This window comes from Mustela nigripes, chromosome 13 (genome assembly GCF_022355385.1).
Source record: "Mustela nigripes isolate SB6536 chromosome 13, MUSNIG.SB6536, whole genome shotgun sequence".
Lineage (NCBI taxonomy): Eukaryota > Metazoa > Chordata > Mammalia > Carnivora > Mustelidae > Mustela > Mustela nigripes.
The window spans coordinates 36,112,295-36,130,950 of NC_081569.1; the positions used below are offsets into that span (position 1 = coordinate 36,112,295).

The following is an 18,656-nucleotide window of genomic DNA, read 5'->3' on the forward strand; positions in this document are numbered from 1 at the left end:
TCTGAGGACACGCAAATATTTGCATAGTCATTCTTTTATTGAGCTGCCTAGTATTCCATTTTATAGGTGAACTATAGCTTAATCAGTCCCCTATGAATGAACATTTTTTTTCTTTTTCAAATTCGCATCGCTCTTTAAACTTTTGCCAATTTTAGCATCCATCAATGGGTCTTTGCCGAATCACGAAGTCCAAGTTCTCTCATTTCTTTCATATTAATTGGAATTCTCCTGTAAGGAAGACGCTTCCATCCATGTATTTTATTCAATTACTTATATCAGTACAGATGCGTGGAATTTATTTCATTCTACGGGTTATAATTCAATACTATCATTTTCTCGCTCAACTTGTTCCAGCTTCCACCAAAGGAGGTACCTTCACGTTGGCTCCTGTGCCTTATCAGTTTTTGAGCAACTTATTTCTGTAAGTACAGCTCATCTTTAATTTTCTCTGCCCTGGCTTTGGGTTCAACTATTTCTCCAAGGAGCCCTGTCTCCTTTTATGGGAGAGTAATGGCTCTATCTATCTTTACATACATCACAAAACACAGTTTATCACAATTCCTCCAAATTCGAAACAATAAGGTAGAGCATCTTCCAGCCTTCCTCTTTTCTTTTTGGTAACTTCCTTCTCAGACCTTGAGAAATGTGACTTTCAACATCTACAATGTATTTACTTATTTGTTGACCTTCAACATCTACAATGTATTTACTTATTTGCTCAATGCTGGTATGTATCTCCAGCAGGTCTCCAGTAGCTAATCTGTGCCACAGTCAGAAACACATATAGGAACGAGAGTACACTATTTATACACAGTGTCTTTAAACTTATAGTTTCCAATCAAAATACTGTTTTTGCCAAGGTCATTTTTGTTAGGTCATTTTTCTTCCTTGCTCACTTTCATGTAGTTACATTGTTCATTTTCAGTTCGGTTGGGTTCATACTTTACTGTTTGGTGCCACATTGGGTTCTCGCATATCCTGGTTCATTTTAAAGTTTTTTGTTTGTTTGTTTTTAGATTTTATTATTTGAGAGAGAGAATGAGAAGGTGGGGTGGGACAGAGGGAAAGGCAGAAGCAGACTTCCTGCTGACCAGGGAACCTGATGCGGGGCTCGATCCTACGACCATGACCTGAGGCAAAGGCAGAGGCTTAACTGACTGAGCCACCCAGGCGCCCCCATCCTGGCTGAGTTTAAATGTTTAATTTCCTGTGGTATATGAAACATTAGTATGGTTCTGAGCCAGAGCTTCATAAAAAGGTTTATTCAGAGAATGTTGTTCCCTCCTCATCCCCACTCCTCCATTCTCATTCCTCCCTTCTCTCAAGCCCTTTCGCAGCACCCCCTCCCTGGAACTATATGTCTTACGGCAGCCATTTTGTAAGTGCCACAAACTGAGTGGTTTAAAATGACAGAAACATATCATCTCACAGTTCTGGAGGCTAGAAGTTCCAAGTCAAAGGGGCTGCGGTCCCGTAATCCATCTGAATCCTTCCTGGCCACTTCTTAGCTTCTGGTGGTTTGTCAGCAATCTTTTTGCTCCTCGGCTGGTAGATCACCCTTACCACAGCCATCACCCTCGCATGGTGTTCTCCCTTTCTGTCTCTCTCCTCACGGGGCCATCTTCCTTATAAGGATGCTAGTCATCACATTGGATTGAAGGCCCACCCTACCTTGATATGACCACATCTCAACAAATTATATTCGCAAGGACCCTGTTTCCAAATAAGGTCACATTCTGATGTACTGGAGATTAGGACTTCAGCACAGCTTTCCAGGATTGTGGGGAAAGAGGATAGGACCGCGGTTCAACCCACAACAGTAGCCTGTCTCTTTAGTTTCTGGTTTATTTTTCCTGTACTTTTTTTGTACAAAGGAAAAAATTACATATATTTTTCTTATATCCCTTCTTTTCTACATTTAGGCCAGCATACTATAGATGCTCTTTTGCACGTCACTCAACAGTATATCCTGGAAATCACTCCATATCACTTTTATGGAGATCTTCCTTCTTGTAGAGAGTTGCTTAGTATTCCATTTTGTAGACAAACTGTAGCTTATTCAATCAGTCCCCTATGAGTGAGCATTTTTTTTCTTTTTCAAGTTTTTATTTAAATTCTTGTTAACATTCAGTATAATATTGGTTTCAGGAGAATTCAGAGATTTATCACTCACATACAACACCCAGTGCTCATCACAGGTGTCTTCTTTACTACCATCACCATCCAGTCCATCCCCCGCACCCCCCCCCCCGCCACCTCCCTCCATCAACCCTCAGTTTGTTCTCTATACTTAAGAGCCTCTTATGGTTTGCTTCCCTCTTTTTTCCCCCCTTCCCCTATGATTGTCTGTTTTGTTTCTTAAATTCCACATAAGAGTGAAATCATATGGTATTTGTTTTTCCTCTGACTTATTTCAATCAGCACAAGACTTGAGTTCCATCCACATCCCTTGCAAATGGTAAGATTTCATTCTCCTTGTTGGGTGAGTAATAGCCCAGTCCCTGGTGCATGAGCATTTAGGTCTGTAGTTTCCAGCAATACTGGGTAACCAGCAAAACTGGGTACCCAGCAATGGGTAACCTTGTGCACCTCTATTTTCACATTGTTGGAAGTATGCCTGCAGGATAGTTTCCTAGGCGTGGTATTGCTGGGTCACATTGCGTAGGCACGTCTGGTACGTATTGCCTAATTCTCTACAGTTTGCATTCCAACCAGCACCATGTGGGAGTGCCTGTCTTCCCACAGCCCACACAGTGTACCCTCATACTTGGTTGTTTTTACCAACGTCTAGGTAAGAAGTGGCTTCTCAGCGTTAACTTGCATTTCTCTCATTGAGTGACTCTTAACTTTTTTCCCATAGAGCTGAAAAAAAAACTTTCTCCATTGTTCAATTGTCCTTTGTCCCTTATTTGGCATTTCTATTGAGATAGAATTCATACACCAGAGAAGTCATGCCTTTCAAGTATACAATTCAATGGTTTTAACAGATCCACAAAATTCTGCCGCCATCAACACAATCTCACTTGAGGACATTTTCATCACCCCCAAAACAAACCTTCTATCTATTCCCTATTCTTCTCCACCCCAGGCATCCACTACCCCTTTCTGACCCTAAGGTTTTTACCTAATTTTGACATTTCATATAAAAGGAATCACAGTATGCTGGTTTTTTGTGACTGCCTTCTTTCACTTAGGCTGTTTTCAGGGTTCATTGTTGTAGAATGTATCAATGTTAATTTTTTATTGAATATTTCATTATATAAAGAAACCATTTGGTTTCCACCTTTTTTTGGGGGGGGGGGACTATGATGAATAGCACCGTTTATTAAAATATCCATCTTTGCCCTAAGATTTGAAATGCCTTTTAAAGATTTTATTTATTATTTATATTATTTATTTGAGAGAGAGACAGCATAAGCAGGATGTGGGGGTGAGGCAGAGGGAGAAGCAGACTCCTTGCCAAGTAGGGACCCTGACTAGGGACTCAATCCCAGGACCCTGAGATCATGACCCAAGCCAAAGGCAGACACCTGAGCCGCCCAGGCACCCCTGAGATGCCACCTTTATAATGTCTACTAAATTTCCATATGTACTTGGGTGTGTTTTGGGACTTCCTTTTCTATTTCCCTGGTCTATTGGTCTTGGTGGCACTGCCACACTTTTGTTGTTGTTGTTTTAAGAGAGATTTTGTGTAATCTCTAAACCCAACCGGGGACTCAAACTCACAATCCCAAGATCAAGAGCCACAGCTTCTACTGACTTTAAATTACAGAGGATTTATAGTATATTCTATTGCCGGGTAGGGCTAGTCATCCCTTGTGCTTTTTCAAGTGTTTTTTGGCTATTTTTGCCATTCTATTTTCCCATACGAACTTTATTCAATATCAACTTGCCTAAAAAGGCTTTTTGATACGGCATTCAATTTTTAAGTTAACTTAGGAAAAAGGACATCTTTATAATGTTGAGTCATCCTGTACAAGAACGGGAGGTATCTTTCCATTTGTTCAAGAATGCTTTTATGTTTGTCAGGAGTGTCAAACTTTATTTTAAAATTGCTTTTCAATTACTTGAGGGGCTGTACTGGATCCTTAGGAATATGAGGACATGCAAAACTGAGACAGCACACGCCACATTCTATGCAGAAAAAAGACCAGTGTCTTAAGTGCTAATACGTCTCACATAGAAAGCGATGTTTTAAAACCCTGTAGCCTGATTGACCAAGGCCTTGGATGAAATTTTATCAATGTCAGCTATAGAGGGATGCTTTGGGCAGGCAGGAAATACCAGATATACAGGATTATTTTCTTTCTTGGATCTTCCTCTCAGGGCTCTGTGGGGAGCCAGATTTGTCCCACCTAAACCATAAAATTTCTTGAGAAAGAGAAAGAGTGTCTCTCTTGAAGAGGGGTGAGGGGAAGGCTGATATAACCAATGGAGTCAATGACCTGAGACACAGAATTTCAGAACAGCGTGGAGGAGGAAAAAGAGGAAATTTGGTAGCCAGGACAGTGAAGCCCTTGTAATGACAGAACCAGGCATTGGACGTAGACCCGAAAGTTCACACCTTCTTACTCTCAACACAGAGCACCTAGAATGACAGAAAACAACTGATCAAGACCTAAAGAACAAGATCTGAGGGCACAGCCACCCTTGCTGGGAGATCTTAGGAAGCCTCTCTCCTTCCTCCCTACCCACTGCCCCTCCCCCCATAGTAAAGCCCAAACACCTGGAGATGTTAGATTTCTAATCAGTTGTAATATTCAACTATTTAGAACATTTTATCCATTGCTGATAGTTGTTATTTTAAGAATATTATTTACTACTGGTACCAGTTTGAAAGCCTAAGAAGGGGATATTAAAAAATGCAAATCTGGTTCGTTCTTCTCGCCCCTTAGCCTCTGGCACAGGGACAGAGGGCCTGCATCTCCTTTATCTACACCTGTTCTGTCTGGAAGAGAGGAAGGTACTGGACCCGTGACTGATACTCTCGATACTGGGGGGGGAGGAGGTACCTGCAAAACTCACCTGGAGGTCAGGCGTAGTGAGATTCAGGGGAGCTAGCTCATCAGGCCTGAAATTATATCAAGCCTGGGTCAGGGGACCACCCAAAGAGGCTGACCTCACTTCTAGATCCAAGTCTGCTCCTAATTTACTCTGTGACCAAAGGCAAACCCTTGCTGTGTTTTGTTTTACCTTTTTGATCCATCAAGTGAGAATCGTGACACCTGCTCTACCTACTCTCCTGACATTGAATAAAGTCAGACAATAAACAAGAAATACAATAAAGAGAATTAAAAGTGCCATCTGAATGGAAGGGGCTCTCTAAAGTGGTTCAGTGAACTCTGGGTTCCAACAATTTCTAGTGTCCTAATTAGGAAGAGAGGGAACAATTAGATAACTTTCAAACATTTGTCAAGGATTAAAAAATATCCTCTCAGGGGCTAAGTCGCTGTGTTGACCACAGTCGTATGTATGTTAGATCATTTTAAAAGGGCTGAAAAAGATCTGCGTCCCACCAGTTGAAGAGACTTCCAAGCCCCTGTAACCCAGCAAACAGCCTTGGGAATGGGGCCATCCCCACAGTGCTGGCAAGAGAGGCCGAGAAGATGAAGAAAGAGGTTGAGTCAGAGGGAAAAAGTTATTGTCACTCTGGAAAAGATTCTGTAGACTCACAGAAGAGTCGTGCCTGTTATATTTAAGTAGGGAACCAGGATAATTAAAGAAAACCTCACATTTATGTCTGTCCCTCTTGGTGTACACATGTTTGTTCTCTGAGTTCATGCCCATGAATAATAAATGCTTTCTGAGGAACTCAGTACTTGGAAGTGTTTTGCAGCACAGAGATCTGTGAAATACGTCTACACCAAAGTCTCAAGTGAAATCTCAGGCAGATGAAATAACTGAGTGGCCCACACTGGGCTAACACCACCACCACCACGGCCTAGGAGCTCTGCCCCCGCTGTTTCTATGGGTCTGAGATTGATTTCAGGTAAACTGCCCCGGAGAAATGGATGAGACTGGGGATAAGGGTCTTTTAGGACCACAAGGTCTCATTTCAGGGCGCTTTTCCAAACTAGGGGAGGTGTCCCTTTTCCCCACCTCTGTCAGCGTTGGGACAGGTCTGGTTTCAGTCACTTATGTGCTACTACGCATTCATTTGGGGTCAGGAATCGTTCGTCCTTTGGGTTGTCGTTTCAGTCTTCTAAGTAGGGAAGTGGAAGGTCTTACTTGGTATTAAGATCATTTCAGACATCAGCAAATGGGTGTGGGGGGACATGTCTGATGGCCCTCGAGCCTCACCACGCCTGCCGGGGAGGCGGGTCCCCAGAGGAAACCCGATGTAGCCGCTCACCTACTTGAGGGTCATCTGGGGTCCGTGGGTAGGGGGGGCTTTCATGCCTCCCTCTAGAGCTTGCTGCCTTACCCGCTCCCCCTCCCGGAGTGGCCAAGGCTTCGTCCAAGTAGCTCTTGCGACAACCGGGGCTCCGGGCTCCGCTCCTCTCCCGGTTGGGCCGCCTGCCCCCTTCACCCTCCCTGTGCTCTGCGAGGCTCCTTGGCTCAGCCTCCACTTCCCCTCCCCCAAGATTTCCCCCAGGTTCTCGGAACCTGTTCTCACCTCCCTCCTCAGGGCCCGACCTACGGCCTGTTTAAGTTTCTCCACCCACTCACGCTTCCTCGTGCATTTCTAGAGTTTTCCTCAGTGGCGCAGTTAATCCGCAGGGGCCAGGCTGGAGGGCCACCGCTCTAGCCTGCCAGCACCTGGATGTTACCCTGCAGCAGACCCGGCAGGGGGAGGCACCGGCAGGGTCTCAGGTGGGAGCCAGCGAGCTGAGATCTGGCCTGGCCCAGGGAAAACTGGGAGTGGGAGCCCCAATCATCGACAAACAAGAGGCTGCAGGTGTGCACGCTCGTGCGCAAGAGAGGGGGTCGGGCACGCATCAGCCCCCAGGGGAGAAAGCTGTTGGCAATATTTACGGGTCCTGCAATACCTAACAGAGAAGGAAGAAAGATCTAAAAGCTGGGTTTGGGCTACAAAAACACTACCGATTATACTGTTTATAGTCTTCCCCCAATCATCCAAATGGAATTATTTATTCTATTAATTACAAAGTATAATAGAGTTATCGGAAGCAGCATTTGGTAATGTGGATCCGTTTTCCCGGCTTGCCTTACACGTAATATGGTCTCTTCACAGGCTCACAATTTTTTGGCTGTTGACCTCCAAATCTCTACCCACCTTCAGACCCACAGCCGAGGACTAAGGGCCCCCTGTGATACCACCATGTGCAAAGTTCATGGGTCTCCTGAGTCTGTTCCTGGAGCAGGAGACCCACCCAGTTGCCTCCACCTGGACATCAGAGTAGGTGCAGCCTAGACTCCGGTCTACCCTTCTTGTCCCTCCCTGCACAACAACAGGGGACAATTCTACCTCCCACTGCCCGCCATACCCACGTCTCCACCCTGGGTTCAGATTCTGTAGTCTCTCTCCTGTGTCACTGGAATGTTCTCTCAACCAGCACCTGCCCCTACGTCTTGCTACCCCTATGTAGGTAGAACAAGCTCTCTTACGTTTATGCCGAATCCTACGCTACTGGCCTGTTGAATAACGTCCCTATCGATGACTGGATAAAATTGGGATTCCTTAGCCTTTTACAATCAAGCCCCTATTTCTCCAGTCCAATATAATCTCTGCTATTTTACTCATTGGGAGTAACTCATAATTATCTCTGGTGAGTCTCTTGTTTTACTTCACTCTTTCTGTTTCATGGGCCACACGCGCTGCTGAAAATTAGAGGGTTGGTTCCAGTTCAAAGCTTTCGGCTGGACGGAGCTCTCAGCCAGAAGTTCTCCATCTGTAGCCTATTAGCCCTCCTGGTCGCATTTTGTTATTTCTCCTTGCACCAGAAAAAACAAACAGATGTCTCTCCCACAGTCTCTGCCTCCCCTGCAATGTCAGAGGAGTTCTTTCCCAGGTGACCCCCCGTGACCCCGTGGAGTTCCCTTGTCTGCAGTGGCCTGACCCTCCCAGTTGTCTAATCTTATTGCCACCCCCAACTTTCTGGCTGTTTCTTCCTGATAAACCGCTCTCTTCTCCGTCCTGGTCTTGGTGAGGCTCTTCTAAGATCGCAGATGTAGGGCTTCACCGTGGGTGCTGGTTTCCCATGATTCCTGTATATTTGCTTCTGCCTCCAGCTTCCGTGGCCTTCACTATGGGGCACCACTGAGGATAACGTCAGCACTAGAAAGCAGTCTCCGAGTGTGATGTGGGGATTTAGTCTCCTGCCCCAAAGTCCCCATCAGATTTCTCCCAAGTCATCCCTGGCAAAGTGGAAACAGTACACTCACAGTGTGAACATAGTTCCCCTTTCAACCAGACCGCCACCCTCAAGCTCCTAACTATGAAATCGGGAATGGACACAGAGCAACTGTCTAGAATGTTGCTTTGTTTTCAGCCTTTAGCTCTCTTGGAGGAACTTCTTCCAAGGCTCTGGAGTTGCCTGGAGAAAACGAGCTCATTTAGCACCTTACCGGGTGAGCTACTTCAAGCTGCTTCTCAATTCCCTTACGTTGTGTGGAAGCATGACCTAGGCCCATTGCTTCCAGTGCTGTTCAGTAGAGAAGCAGCAGCCACATACGGCTATTTGAAATGTGGCCAGACTAAATGGAGATCTGCTGTTATGCACATGTTATGCATACTGCATTCCAAAGACTTAGCCCCCCAAAATGAAAAATATTTCACCAGCAATTTTATATTGCTTGCGTGCTGAAATGATAATATTCTCTCTCTCTTTTTCTCTCTCTAGATAGGGTTAAATAAAATATATTACTACAATCAAACTCACTTATCTCTTTTTACTTTTTAAAATGTGCTACTAGACGGGGCGCCTGGGTGGCTCAGTGGGTTGGGCCTCTGCCTTCGGCTCAGGTCATGATCTCAGGGTCCTGGGATCGAGTCCCGCATCGGGCTCTCTGCTCAGCAGGGAGCCTGCTCCCCTCTCTCTCTCTCTGCCTGCCTCTCCATCTACTTGTGATCTCTTTCTGTCAAATAAATAAATAAAAAATCTTAAAAAAAAAATGTGCTACTAGAAAATTTAAATTACACATCACCTGCATTATGTTTCTACTGGATAGCGCAGATGAGACCTTGGCTCCGGGTGAGCTCTTAAACGTCTTAAATATACTTTCCAAAGGCTTGTAGTATGTGATGCATGTTCCCTTTTTCCTGTCCAGACAATGCTTAAATTGGCAATTTGAGGTCTTCATGATAAATCTCAAATTCCAATTCGTGTTGTTCCCGGATGGCAAGGGGGCAGGTATATAAATGGAGTCCTGGGGACAACCACAGATTTCCAGAGTCCCAGCAGTGACTGAGTTCATAGAGCTTTCTTTCTCTGCTCCTCACATTTTTTTTTTTTTAAGAAGTAGACAAGAATAAAACATTATGAATTCCTCCTAGCTTAAAAAATCACACATCAACACGCCTTCACAAGCATTATGCCATTACGATAAACAGCAATCCTATGAAAGCAAACCCAGTTGGTTGCTACACATTCATCCCTGAGAACTTGGACATGTCTTTGGAGGGTCAAACATAAGCTAGTTCGCTGTCATCGAGTCTGGAAGAATATTTATGCTACACTTGGGCTAAGGCCCAGTAACTGAGTATTCACAAAGTCATTCATCTGGGCTGTGTTTTCAAGTCTAGCGTCAATGAAAATCCCATTTGTTTAAACTGAGATTATCCCTAGTTTACTGTGCTCATCACCTCTCCTTAGTTTGAGAGAATAAGCCCGAGTTTCTCATTTATAAAATATGCATGTTAAAGAAAAACAACTCTCGGGAAGGCACGGGGTTTGCCTTCGTAATCATTGGTTATTTTTCGGAGGAGAATGTAAATTGGAATTGCGCAGACTCACGGCTATCTTCCCAAGAGGAAAAAACTGTGCTCCAGAGGTGGGTGACCGCACAGGATCTTTTGGTTACCACGGAGTCTGCAGACGCCCCTGCCCTTCTCTCCAGAGACCAAAAGCCCCCCTGTGATCAGCAGCTCTGGACTATGAACACCTTTCTTCCCTTCTCAGCTCCGTGCTCATTTGTACCTACCTCACCATCCTGAACATGATTTTACTGGGAATACCAGCCCTTCAAACAAATCAACTATGAATTTTTATTTCTCTTATATAATAAGGAGGCTCCTCAGGATGAGCTGAATCTAATTTCAGGCCAATCCAACCCTGATGCCACTGAAAATAAAGGAAACCAGTGTCTCACCTGAGAACACTGATTTGTGAATTTCCAGCTGCCAAAGTTGAATCTTCCCAGTGGACACTGGCATCCGTTTATCTATCTGGTACTTCTTCAGTCGTGAATGGGAAACTAAACTGTGCCCTGTAAAATCAGATATATTTCAGTGTTTTTCAAGCTGTATCTCCATAAGCTTTGGCTATTCTTTACCTTGTATGGGAGGCAGCATTTCCAGTAATATCCTCCAAGTGTTTGGTGTCCAGTCCCTGCAATGGGAATGGCAGATCTCACACTCCCTGACGGTGCTATGCTCATGGCATAGTCCGTTTCAAAAGGGGGAGATTATTCAGGTGGGCTTCATTCCTTCAAGGGAGCCTTGAAAAGTAGAGAACTTTCTCTACCCGGTGGCAGAAAGGGACATCAGGGGGACCCCAAGCATGAGGATTCCACACACCATTCACTGCTGGCTTAAAGATGGAGGTGGCATCTAGAAGTTAAGAGTGGTCCCTAGCTGACAGCCAGTGAGAAAATGGGGATCTTAAACCCATAGCCACAAGGAAATGGATACTGGAAACAACCTGAGGGATCATGGAAACATATAGGGACCCCGCTGGGTGGTACCTTGATTTTGGCCTTGGAGGAGCCTAAGCAGAGAGCCCCTGCTGAGCCGATGGGGACTTCCTGACCTATTGGGTTGAGATAATGAATGGGTGTTGATTTTAGGTGCTAAGTGTGTGGTCATCTGTTACGCCGCATGGCAATTTGCTGGATCCCATAGCTTTCCTGATTTTGTTGTGGTTCATAATCCATGGAACTGACAAGCTGTGTGGCCTCAGGTGAATTGCTTGTCCTTCTTGAGCCTATAAAACCTGCCTCACAGAGTTTTTATGAAGATTCAGTGGGATCCACGTCAAGTGTTTACTGCAGCCCCCCATGCTCAGCAGGATCTCAATCAAGCTCGGTCTCTGCAGTGTATTTATGTAGTCCCCCATGTCCCCCTCCATACAGAGCTTCCTGCATATTGTCCCACAAGTCCAGGGACACTGTCGGTGCTCAGAACATGGGGCCTGGGTTGTATACAGAAACCGTATTCATCGAGTATTTGTTTTCGGAAATGCACGTATTAAAAAAATGTACACAAGATAGGTTGTCCTCAAGCTGCCCAGAAATCTGTAGGAGGGAACGATGCAAACATAGCACTATTCATGCTAGCGTTAAGTCCAACGCTGGGGCCTCAGCACCTTTCCCTGGTCTGAAAGGACAGACTCTCAGGTGCACACAGGGTGGCGGTGGGGGAGGCGGGGGGGGGGGGTCGGGGGGGCAGTGGGGAAGGATGCCAGGGGCCCAGGTGCAGAAGAGGCTGCAGCCAGCAGGGGCTGGAGAGCCAGGGGGCTAGTTTGGGGGAGCACAGGGTGGGCTGGGAGGGAAGGTGGAGCTCTTCCACTGAGCCGAGAACAGCCTGCATTTCATGCCAGCCGGCTGGGCTTCAGGCTTCTGGTCCCGGGGAGCTCTCAGATGTCCTTCAGCAGAGCAACCTGATCAGATTTACATCCTGGAAACGAAGCAGTGGTGTGGGATGGAGGGCCCACACAGGATGGTTGGCAGATGAAGAGTCTGGAAGAAACAAACAGGCAGCTAATTTAATGTTAATCTTTAACTGTCAAGAAAAATACACACCAGTCTACTCGAGCTCTTTTATTTGTAGTGAGGCCCTGAGATTCGAACATTCAGTTGAATGTCCTTTATAAGAGCAATGTGTCCAGGGGCGCCTGGGTGGCTCAGTGGGTTAAAACCTCTGCCTTCAGCTCAGGTCATGATCTCGGGGTCCTGGGATCAAGCTCCACATCTCGCTCTCTGCTCAGCAGGGAGCCTGCTTCCCCCTCTTTCTCTGCCTGCCTCTGCCTACTTGTGATCTCTGTCAAATAAATAAATAAAATCTTAAAAAAAGAGGAATGCATCTGTCCCTGATGGCCTGCAAAGCAAGGGCTTCCTAGTCAGGGAGGTGTGGTGTGGGCTCATTTCTGCGGAGCTGGTTTGCCCCGAAGGGGCAGAAGTGGAGAGGTAAGTGGGCTGACTCCCAAGGATTAAAAACTGTGGTCTGGATTTTTAACATAAACAGGGGGCTGGAACCTTCCTGGGGCTGGCTTGAATTAGTTTGGGATTCCCTTCTAACTGTGAAACTTCCAGGTGCCTAGAGGAAGGAGGAAAAGATACTTACTTCTGAATTAGTACTTGGAACTCCTTCTTTAGTAGAAGCAAGTTTATGAATAATGATTTGGCTACAAGCTGGCCTCTTGATGGAGCAATAGCCAGTCTGAAATCCAGTCCATTTGTAACTTTGTTATTATATTATCTTCTGGATCTTTCACTAACAACCAGATGTTCGGAATATGACCTGTTTGTAAAGCAGAGATTATCTGGGATTATGGCTTAATAATCATGGCGATGCATTAGATACAAATTCAAGATGGTCTTGAGACTTCCATACATGGCTGCAAAGGACTGGATCAGAAGATATCACCCAGAATACAGGCCTAGAAACATTTCTATTTAAAAATGAGTCGGCATGGGGGTCCTGGGTGTCACAATCAGTTAAGCAACTGACACTGGGCTTTAGCTCAAGTCATGATCTCAGGGTTCTGAGATTGAGCCCTGCATCTGGCTCCTCTCAGTCTCTTTCCCTCTCTCACTACCCCCCACCCTGCCTCCATGCTCTCTCTACAATAAATAAATCTTTAAAAAGAGAGAACCTTTAAGAAACAAAAATAAAAACGAATCCGTTTTTGTTTTTATTAGAATAGAACTTTATTTGTGGTATCAAGATTTTTGAAAATGACTTTATACTTTAAAGTATGCAATAAATTTGATACATTAATCTTGATATATATATTCACCATATGAAAAGATTTTTAACAATGTCAAATGACTTATAATCAAAACAAATTGTGTTTAACTTGATAATTATGTGGAACAATTTCAGTATTATAAATAAAAAAATGAAAACAAATATTTAAATTTGGGTTAGGATGCATTGCATTTGTTTTACAATTTCATGTCTATGTTACAGTTTGTTTGATTACAGAGAAAATATAGGCTAAAATTATGTGCTTATAATTTCTAGAAAAATAAAACATCCTTGCTATATGAAAATGACCCGATTTACTCTCCAGCTGTCAAGTGCATTTAAGACACTTTTTTATCTGGGATGAGAGGCTGTGTGGCTTGATACAGGCTCCATCCAGACCACCAGCCCACACTTGGAGACGAAGGGGATGACGGTCCGTGGCTGGGAGCTGGGGGGAGTGTCTGGTTTCATTAACACCTTGTTCTGAGTCACAGGATCATCCAAGTGAGTATCAGTCAGCTGAAAAAGCTTTATTTTGCCTTGAGCTCTGATCTGCTCTGCTATTTCACAGAAATGACACTTAAACAATTACGTGGTTACGATCCTGTCCGAACAAAAACAGTTTTCACATTAAGTTCTCTATAATGAGGACATTTCAAAATGCATTGGCCCATATTAATATTACTTTGCTGATGTGGAGAAGATGAATTCTGATAGTATCTATAAACACACACACACACACACATATTCAATATCAGAGATGTTCCTATTTTTTTGCCTATTAGCAGACAATTTATTTTTAAACAAAGAGATTCTCTTTGGGAGTGTAGCTAGTGTGCATACCTGATTTGACAAAATCTGATGGACAGCCAAAGCATCTTCTGATTGTTATCATACTTTACAAAGCGTGTCTCTGGAACTTATAACAAGCTTCCCTGACAACGAGGGTGGGCATGATTGTTCTCGTTTGACAGGTGAAAGAACAGGCGCCCAGAGAGGTTAAGGAAGTTGCTTCAGTTTCAACAGTTGGTAAGTGATAAAACTAGTACTGTATCTTGTGGCCATGCCTGAATGCTGATTAACACAGGTGAAGGTAAAACACAAGGTACACTTATCTGTCAATTACTTTCCCTCGGCTGTGCTGGAGATGTGGTGTTTGGAAAGTGGTTCTGCTGCTGTCCCACTTGAGATCTTTAGCAGGTGTCTATAGGCACCCATGGTGTTACACCCACAAACTTAAACCAATAGCCAGAAGCACTTTTTACAACTCTCCGAGTATACACATGTATATAAGAAGATTGATGACATATATTTACAATAATTCCTAAACCGCCAAGACATCGTATTGAGAAACAGTTTTAACTTTTTGCAAGAGCATTTTCTATGTTATCATTCTAATATATGCATGAAACATATAAATACAAGTCTTGGCACACTTTACCTGTGCATGTGCATGGGACACCTTTTCTTTTGCCTCTTTCTGCTTACCCCTACTTTCGATTGTTTACAAATTAATTTACAGGACCGTAAGTTCCTTGAGGTGAGAACTGAGCTAGATTTCTTTGAAGCTGACAGCTCTTACCCCAGGGCCTCGTGCAGAGATACGCAGACAGCAGGCGTCCAGCACACATTTGCTGAATGCCTGCATGTGATTTTTATGTATTTCAATTTGGTTCAAGTAGGATTCTACTTGTAGCATTCTTCTAAAGAGTTTTGGATTTATAGTAAAACATCGTGTTCATAGTAAACAGTATTTTCAAAAAGCCTAAGAAATATGGTAATAACTTTAATACAAATTACACATTATAACTACTCTTTGGTTATTTTTAACAAATTATTTGTTGGTTTTTTTTTTTACTAAAGAGATACTAAAAATAGAAAAATGCAACTACAGAAATTAGCTTAATCTGTAAACATAATAAACCCTGTAAACATATATTTACTACATAATTGTGCAAGTGTAAAGAATGACTAGTAAAGGCAAGTACTATACATTTAACTTAGTTCCTCAAGGCATATATAGAAATACTGCTCTGCAGAGCTTTAGTGTAATGTCCGAAGAAGGAATTCTTTTACCTTAAACAGGAAGGAGAGAGGACTATGCCAGTGAACCAAAAGGATATACAGGCAAGAGGAAGACATTAATACTTTTCACACTTTGTGAATCTGAATTCGCTTCACATGTCTTATAAACCACCTCGTTTACTAAAGCTACATATTAACAAAAGCCAAATGCTTTTACAAATGAAGAAGTAAACAACTTTTTTTTGTTTGTTTTTGCAAGTGAGTCAGTGGACTACAAAGATAGGGAACACACTTTCCAAGTTTTTTTCCCCAAAAATCTTGGCAGTAAGGTGCAATAGGCAGGTCTACAAAATAATAAATAGCTGTAGGCAGCAAGAAATACATTGTAGTTTAATCAATATCAAAGTATTCTTCTCCAAATTTCAGTTTTCCTTCTCAAAAACCAACATTTCACACATGACACTTTATGTATTGTGACACTTGTCACAAATATTTCACAGTTACAATTTCAGTAGTTTAAGAAAGAACTGCCTGGCAAATACTTAAAAGAGGTAAATATCACGGACAAAACTCACTATTTCAGGCACATGGGACTTAAATCCTAGAGTGGGAACTCTAAAGATGGAAAGAAACAGCCGTGTAAATGCAACATATTGTTTAAGTGAATGAAATAACGGGAAGGTTGTCATACTGTTTCTTCCAATGCTTTTATGTGATTTTTTCCCCACTATCTGGGAAGAAACAAAGGCCAAGTTTTAGTAGTGCCCTGGAAAATTTTAAGTCAAGATTTTGCTTATCCAAAAGTGGCAGTGAAACACTCTAGATTGTTATTTGGAATCTAATCGACGCCATCAAAGCCCTGAGTGTTCTCAATTGCCATCTGAAGTTTATCCCATAATTCTTCAAATGATTCATAGGGCGGCAAGTCCAAGCGGTTAAAGCTGAAAGAACAGAGAGAACCTGGTTATGACAGACACTGACAAAGCAAGTGGCATGGTGGCCAACAGGACCACTGCTATTCCTGATGTGCTCTGCCTACAACTCTTGAAGGCATTATATCACCAGCGGAGAAGGCAGGCAACAGCACTGGGCTCTACGCATGGGCTCATCCCATGACTTCTCGGTGGGATCCCCTCACTCCCACCTTGACTTCCAAATGCCTGGGGTCCGCTGTTATCTTAACCTTCAAGAGGGAATGTTCTAGCTTCTCTTGGGATGGCCCCTTCATGTGATGGAGGGCAACACATGGTCAACAGTTGAGATGAGCCAGGTTCAGCTACCTGGATTTTGAGTCCAGGCCTGCCAGCAAAGACACACCTGCTCCTGCATCGCTGTTTCTGCCTCCTCTCCCCCAACTCCTCCATCACTGTCACTGACACAACACAGAGCAGGCTAGACCTTCTGTACCTAGACTCTGTTACAGGAGTTTCACTCTCTGAAAACTTGTTCTCTAAGGGTCGAAAAAGCTGCTTACCATGTGTGGGCTCTTGGCAGCTTTTCCGGGGTACCCCACTGTTCAACTGTAAATGACTGTGGTCCATTTGAGCCTGTAAGGAAGAAAAGTTCCTTCCATTTACTCTTTATAGAAGTCCCTAGAATTTCACAACTCATTTTTTCGAATGTAGAACTCAATGTAGATCTCAAACGTATAGCGAACCAATCTAGTTGCTTTAAACTCAAAAGAAATGAAGGCTGTCCTGTCCTTGATGGCTTCATTGTCCAGCCCCAAGAGGGAAGGTTCCTCTCCATCGGCTGATCTGTGGCCACCCTCTCACTCCGCCGGTGGGCTTCTGCTGTTTCCTAGCCCTGTGTTTCCCTGTGACCACTTCCTTCATAGGTACACAGAGAAAACGAGGAATTTTTCTTTCTTCAGTCCCACTGAGAATAGCCTTAATTTTTTTTTTCTGATTATCTAATCTCACTGCAAGAAAATTAAAGCAACAGAGAAAAATATACTGAAGGGTATAAAAATCACCTCACAGTCCATTATTAAAGCTGAGTAAACATTCTATTGTGAATCGTCTTGTGCATGGGCATATATACGGAATTTTATGCGTAGGTGATCAGGTTATCCACGCTACATTTTTCTTTTATTACAGACACTTTCAGAAGCTGTTTTTCCCTTTGGAGTTTTCACTTACCTCTTCCTTGCTCCAATTCTCAACATTCTCTAACCACCCCGGTAATTGGTGCTAACAACCTGATGTAGAACCTTCCATACTTTTCCCCAAGTCTTATAATCATATCTGATTATGTGTGGGAGTGTAATTGCCAGAAGCAGCACTAAATATCCTGGATATTCTCAATATTACAGTTTTCTCAAAAAGCACTGCTTTTCACACATCACACATCATGATTATGCTCACAGTTAAAATTTCAGTATTTTTGCCATTGTTTCCCGTATATGGGATTATATGTTTCCTCGCCTCTTGATTCACTCACCTACATGATCCACTATGAAAACTTCCTTTAAGTTAACGGATACAAACCTTACACCTTTTTATTGGCTAGATAATACAGTATTATAATATTAACATTTTGAAACAACTTTGTTTTGAAAATGCGTAAGAATTTGAAGTATATTCTAATACTGCCATCTCTGGCTCTGTGTGTGAGATATTTCCCCCAAATTTCAAATGATTCATGCAGTCAGTGGATGGCTGTAGGCCCGGACTGCTTAGAAGGATGTGGAGCTGGACATGGAAAGGGCTTTCTGGCCTGCCTTGAACATTCCCTACTGTAACTGGCTAAAATATAGAAGAAGCGAAAGGAAGGGAAGTCATGGAAAACCACTGAAAAGATAAATGCAAAGAAATACAATTAATCAAGAAGGGGTGTATGGGTCAGGGCAGAGCTCCTGTCTTGTTCTTCTCACTGTGCGTGGGGACTCTAGGTGGGAGGTGGCAACTGCTTGACATATTTTGCATATTTTGCAAAATATGCATGAAGCTTAAGAAGACCAGGTTTGCCAAGGAGACCGACAAGGCTAGCGATCCCACCAGACAGCAACAGCTTTCTCCGTGCATGAAAAATTCAGCTCAGCAGCTACTGAGGCAACAGTTGTTCCTGACTCCAACTTGCATGAGGCGTCAACCTGAGCTGTGCCTTCCCTGAAAGATTTGTTCTTTGTAGTAGCTTGAAAATCAAGTAGATGTCATTCCAGTACAAGATATTAACTGATTTGAGTGGATCTACATCAGAAACTGAAGGTTTTTTTTCTTTCTTTCTTCTTCTTCTTCTTTTTTTTTTTTTTTTACAAAACACACCTCTCTAGTGCTATGAGATATATCCACTGGAAAACAGTTTGCTAGGATATGCCCAATTTCACTTTATAGAAAACTGCATTAATAGTAACTATTCTGAATATTGAAAGAATCTATCTTGTCACCAGTCTCGAATAACACACACACACACACACACACACACACACGCACGCACTCATATATATGTACAGAGTCCATGATCAAATAAGTTTTGGACCCTCCCCCTTTTTTTCCATAGAAAAGGTTCTGAATAAGTCTCAAAGAAATCTACTCAATTT

The 18,656-nt window shown here is 43.3% G+C and overlaps 1 protein-coding gene across 5 annotated transcripts in view; it reads right to left on the reverse strand.

The window, feature by feature from the left end:
* Positions 1 to 13,025: 13,025 nt before the first annotated feature.
* NEDD4 (NEDD4 E3 ubiquitin protein ligase) overlaps positions 13,026 to 18,656 on the reverse strand; it is a 124,761-nt gene continuing 119,130 nt past the window's right edge. For all 5 annotated transcript variants that reach the window (XM_059371974.1, XM_059371973.1, XM_059371970.1 and 2 more), the window contains 2 exons: positions 16,590 to 16,662; positions 13,026 to 16,056 (listed from right to left, as the gene is read on the reverse strand). In XM_059371974.1, coding sequence (XP_059227957.1) covers positions 15,954 to 16,056; positions 16,590 to 16,662 — 176 coding nt within the window. In that variant the 3' untranslated portion in view covers positions 13,026 to 15,953. The remainder of the gene's footprint in view (positions 16,057 to 16,589; positions 16,663 to 18,656) is intronic.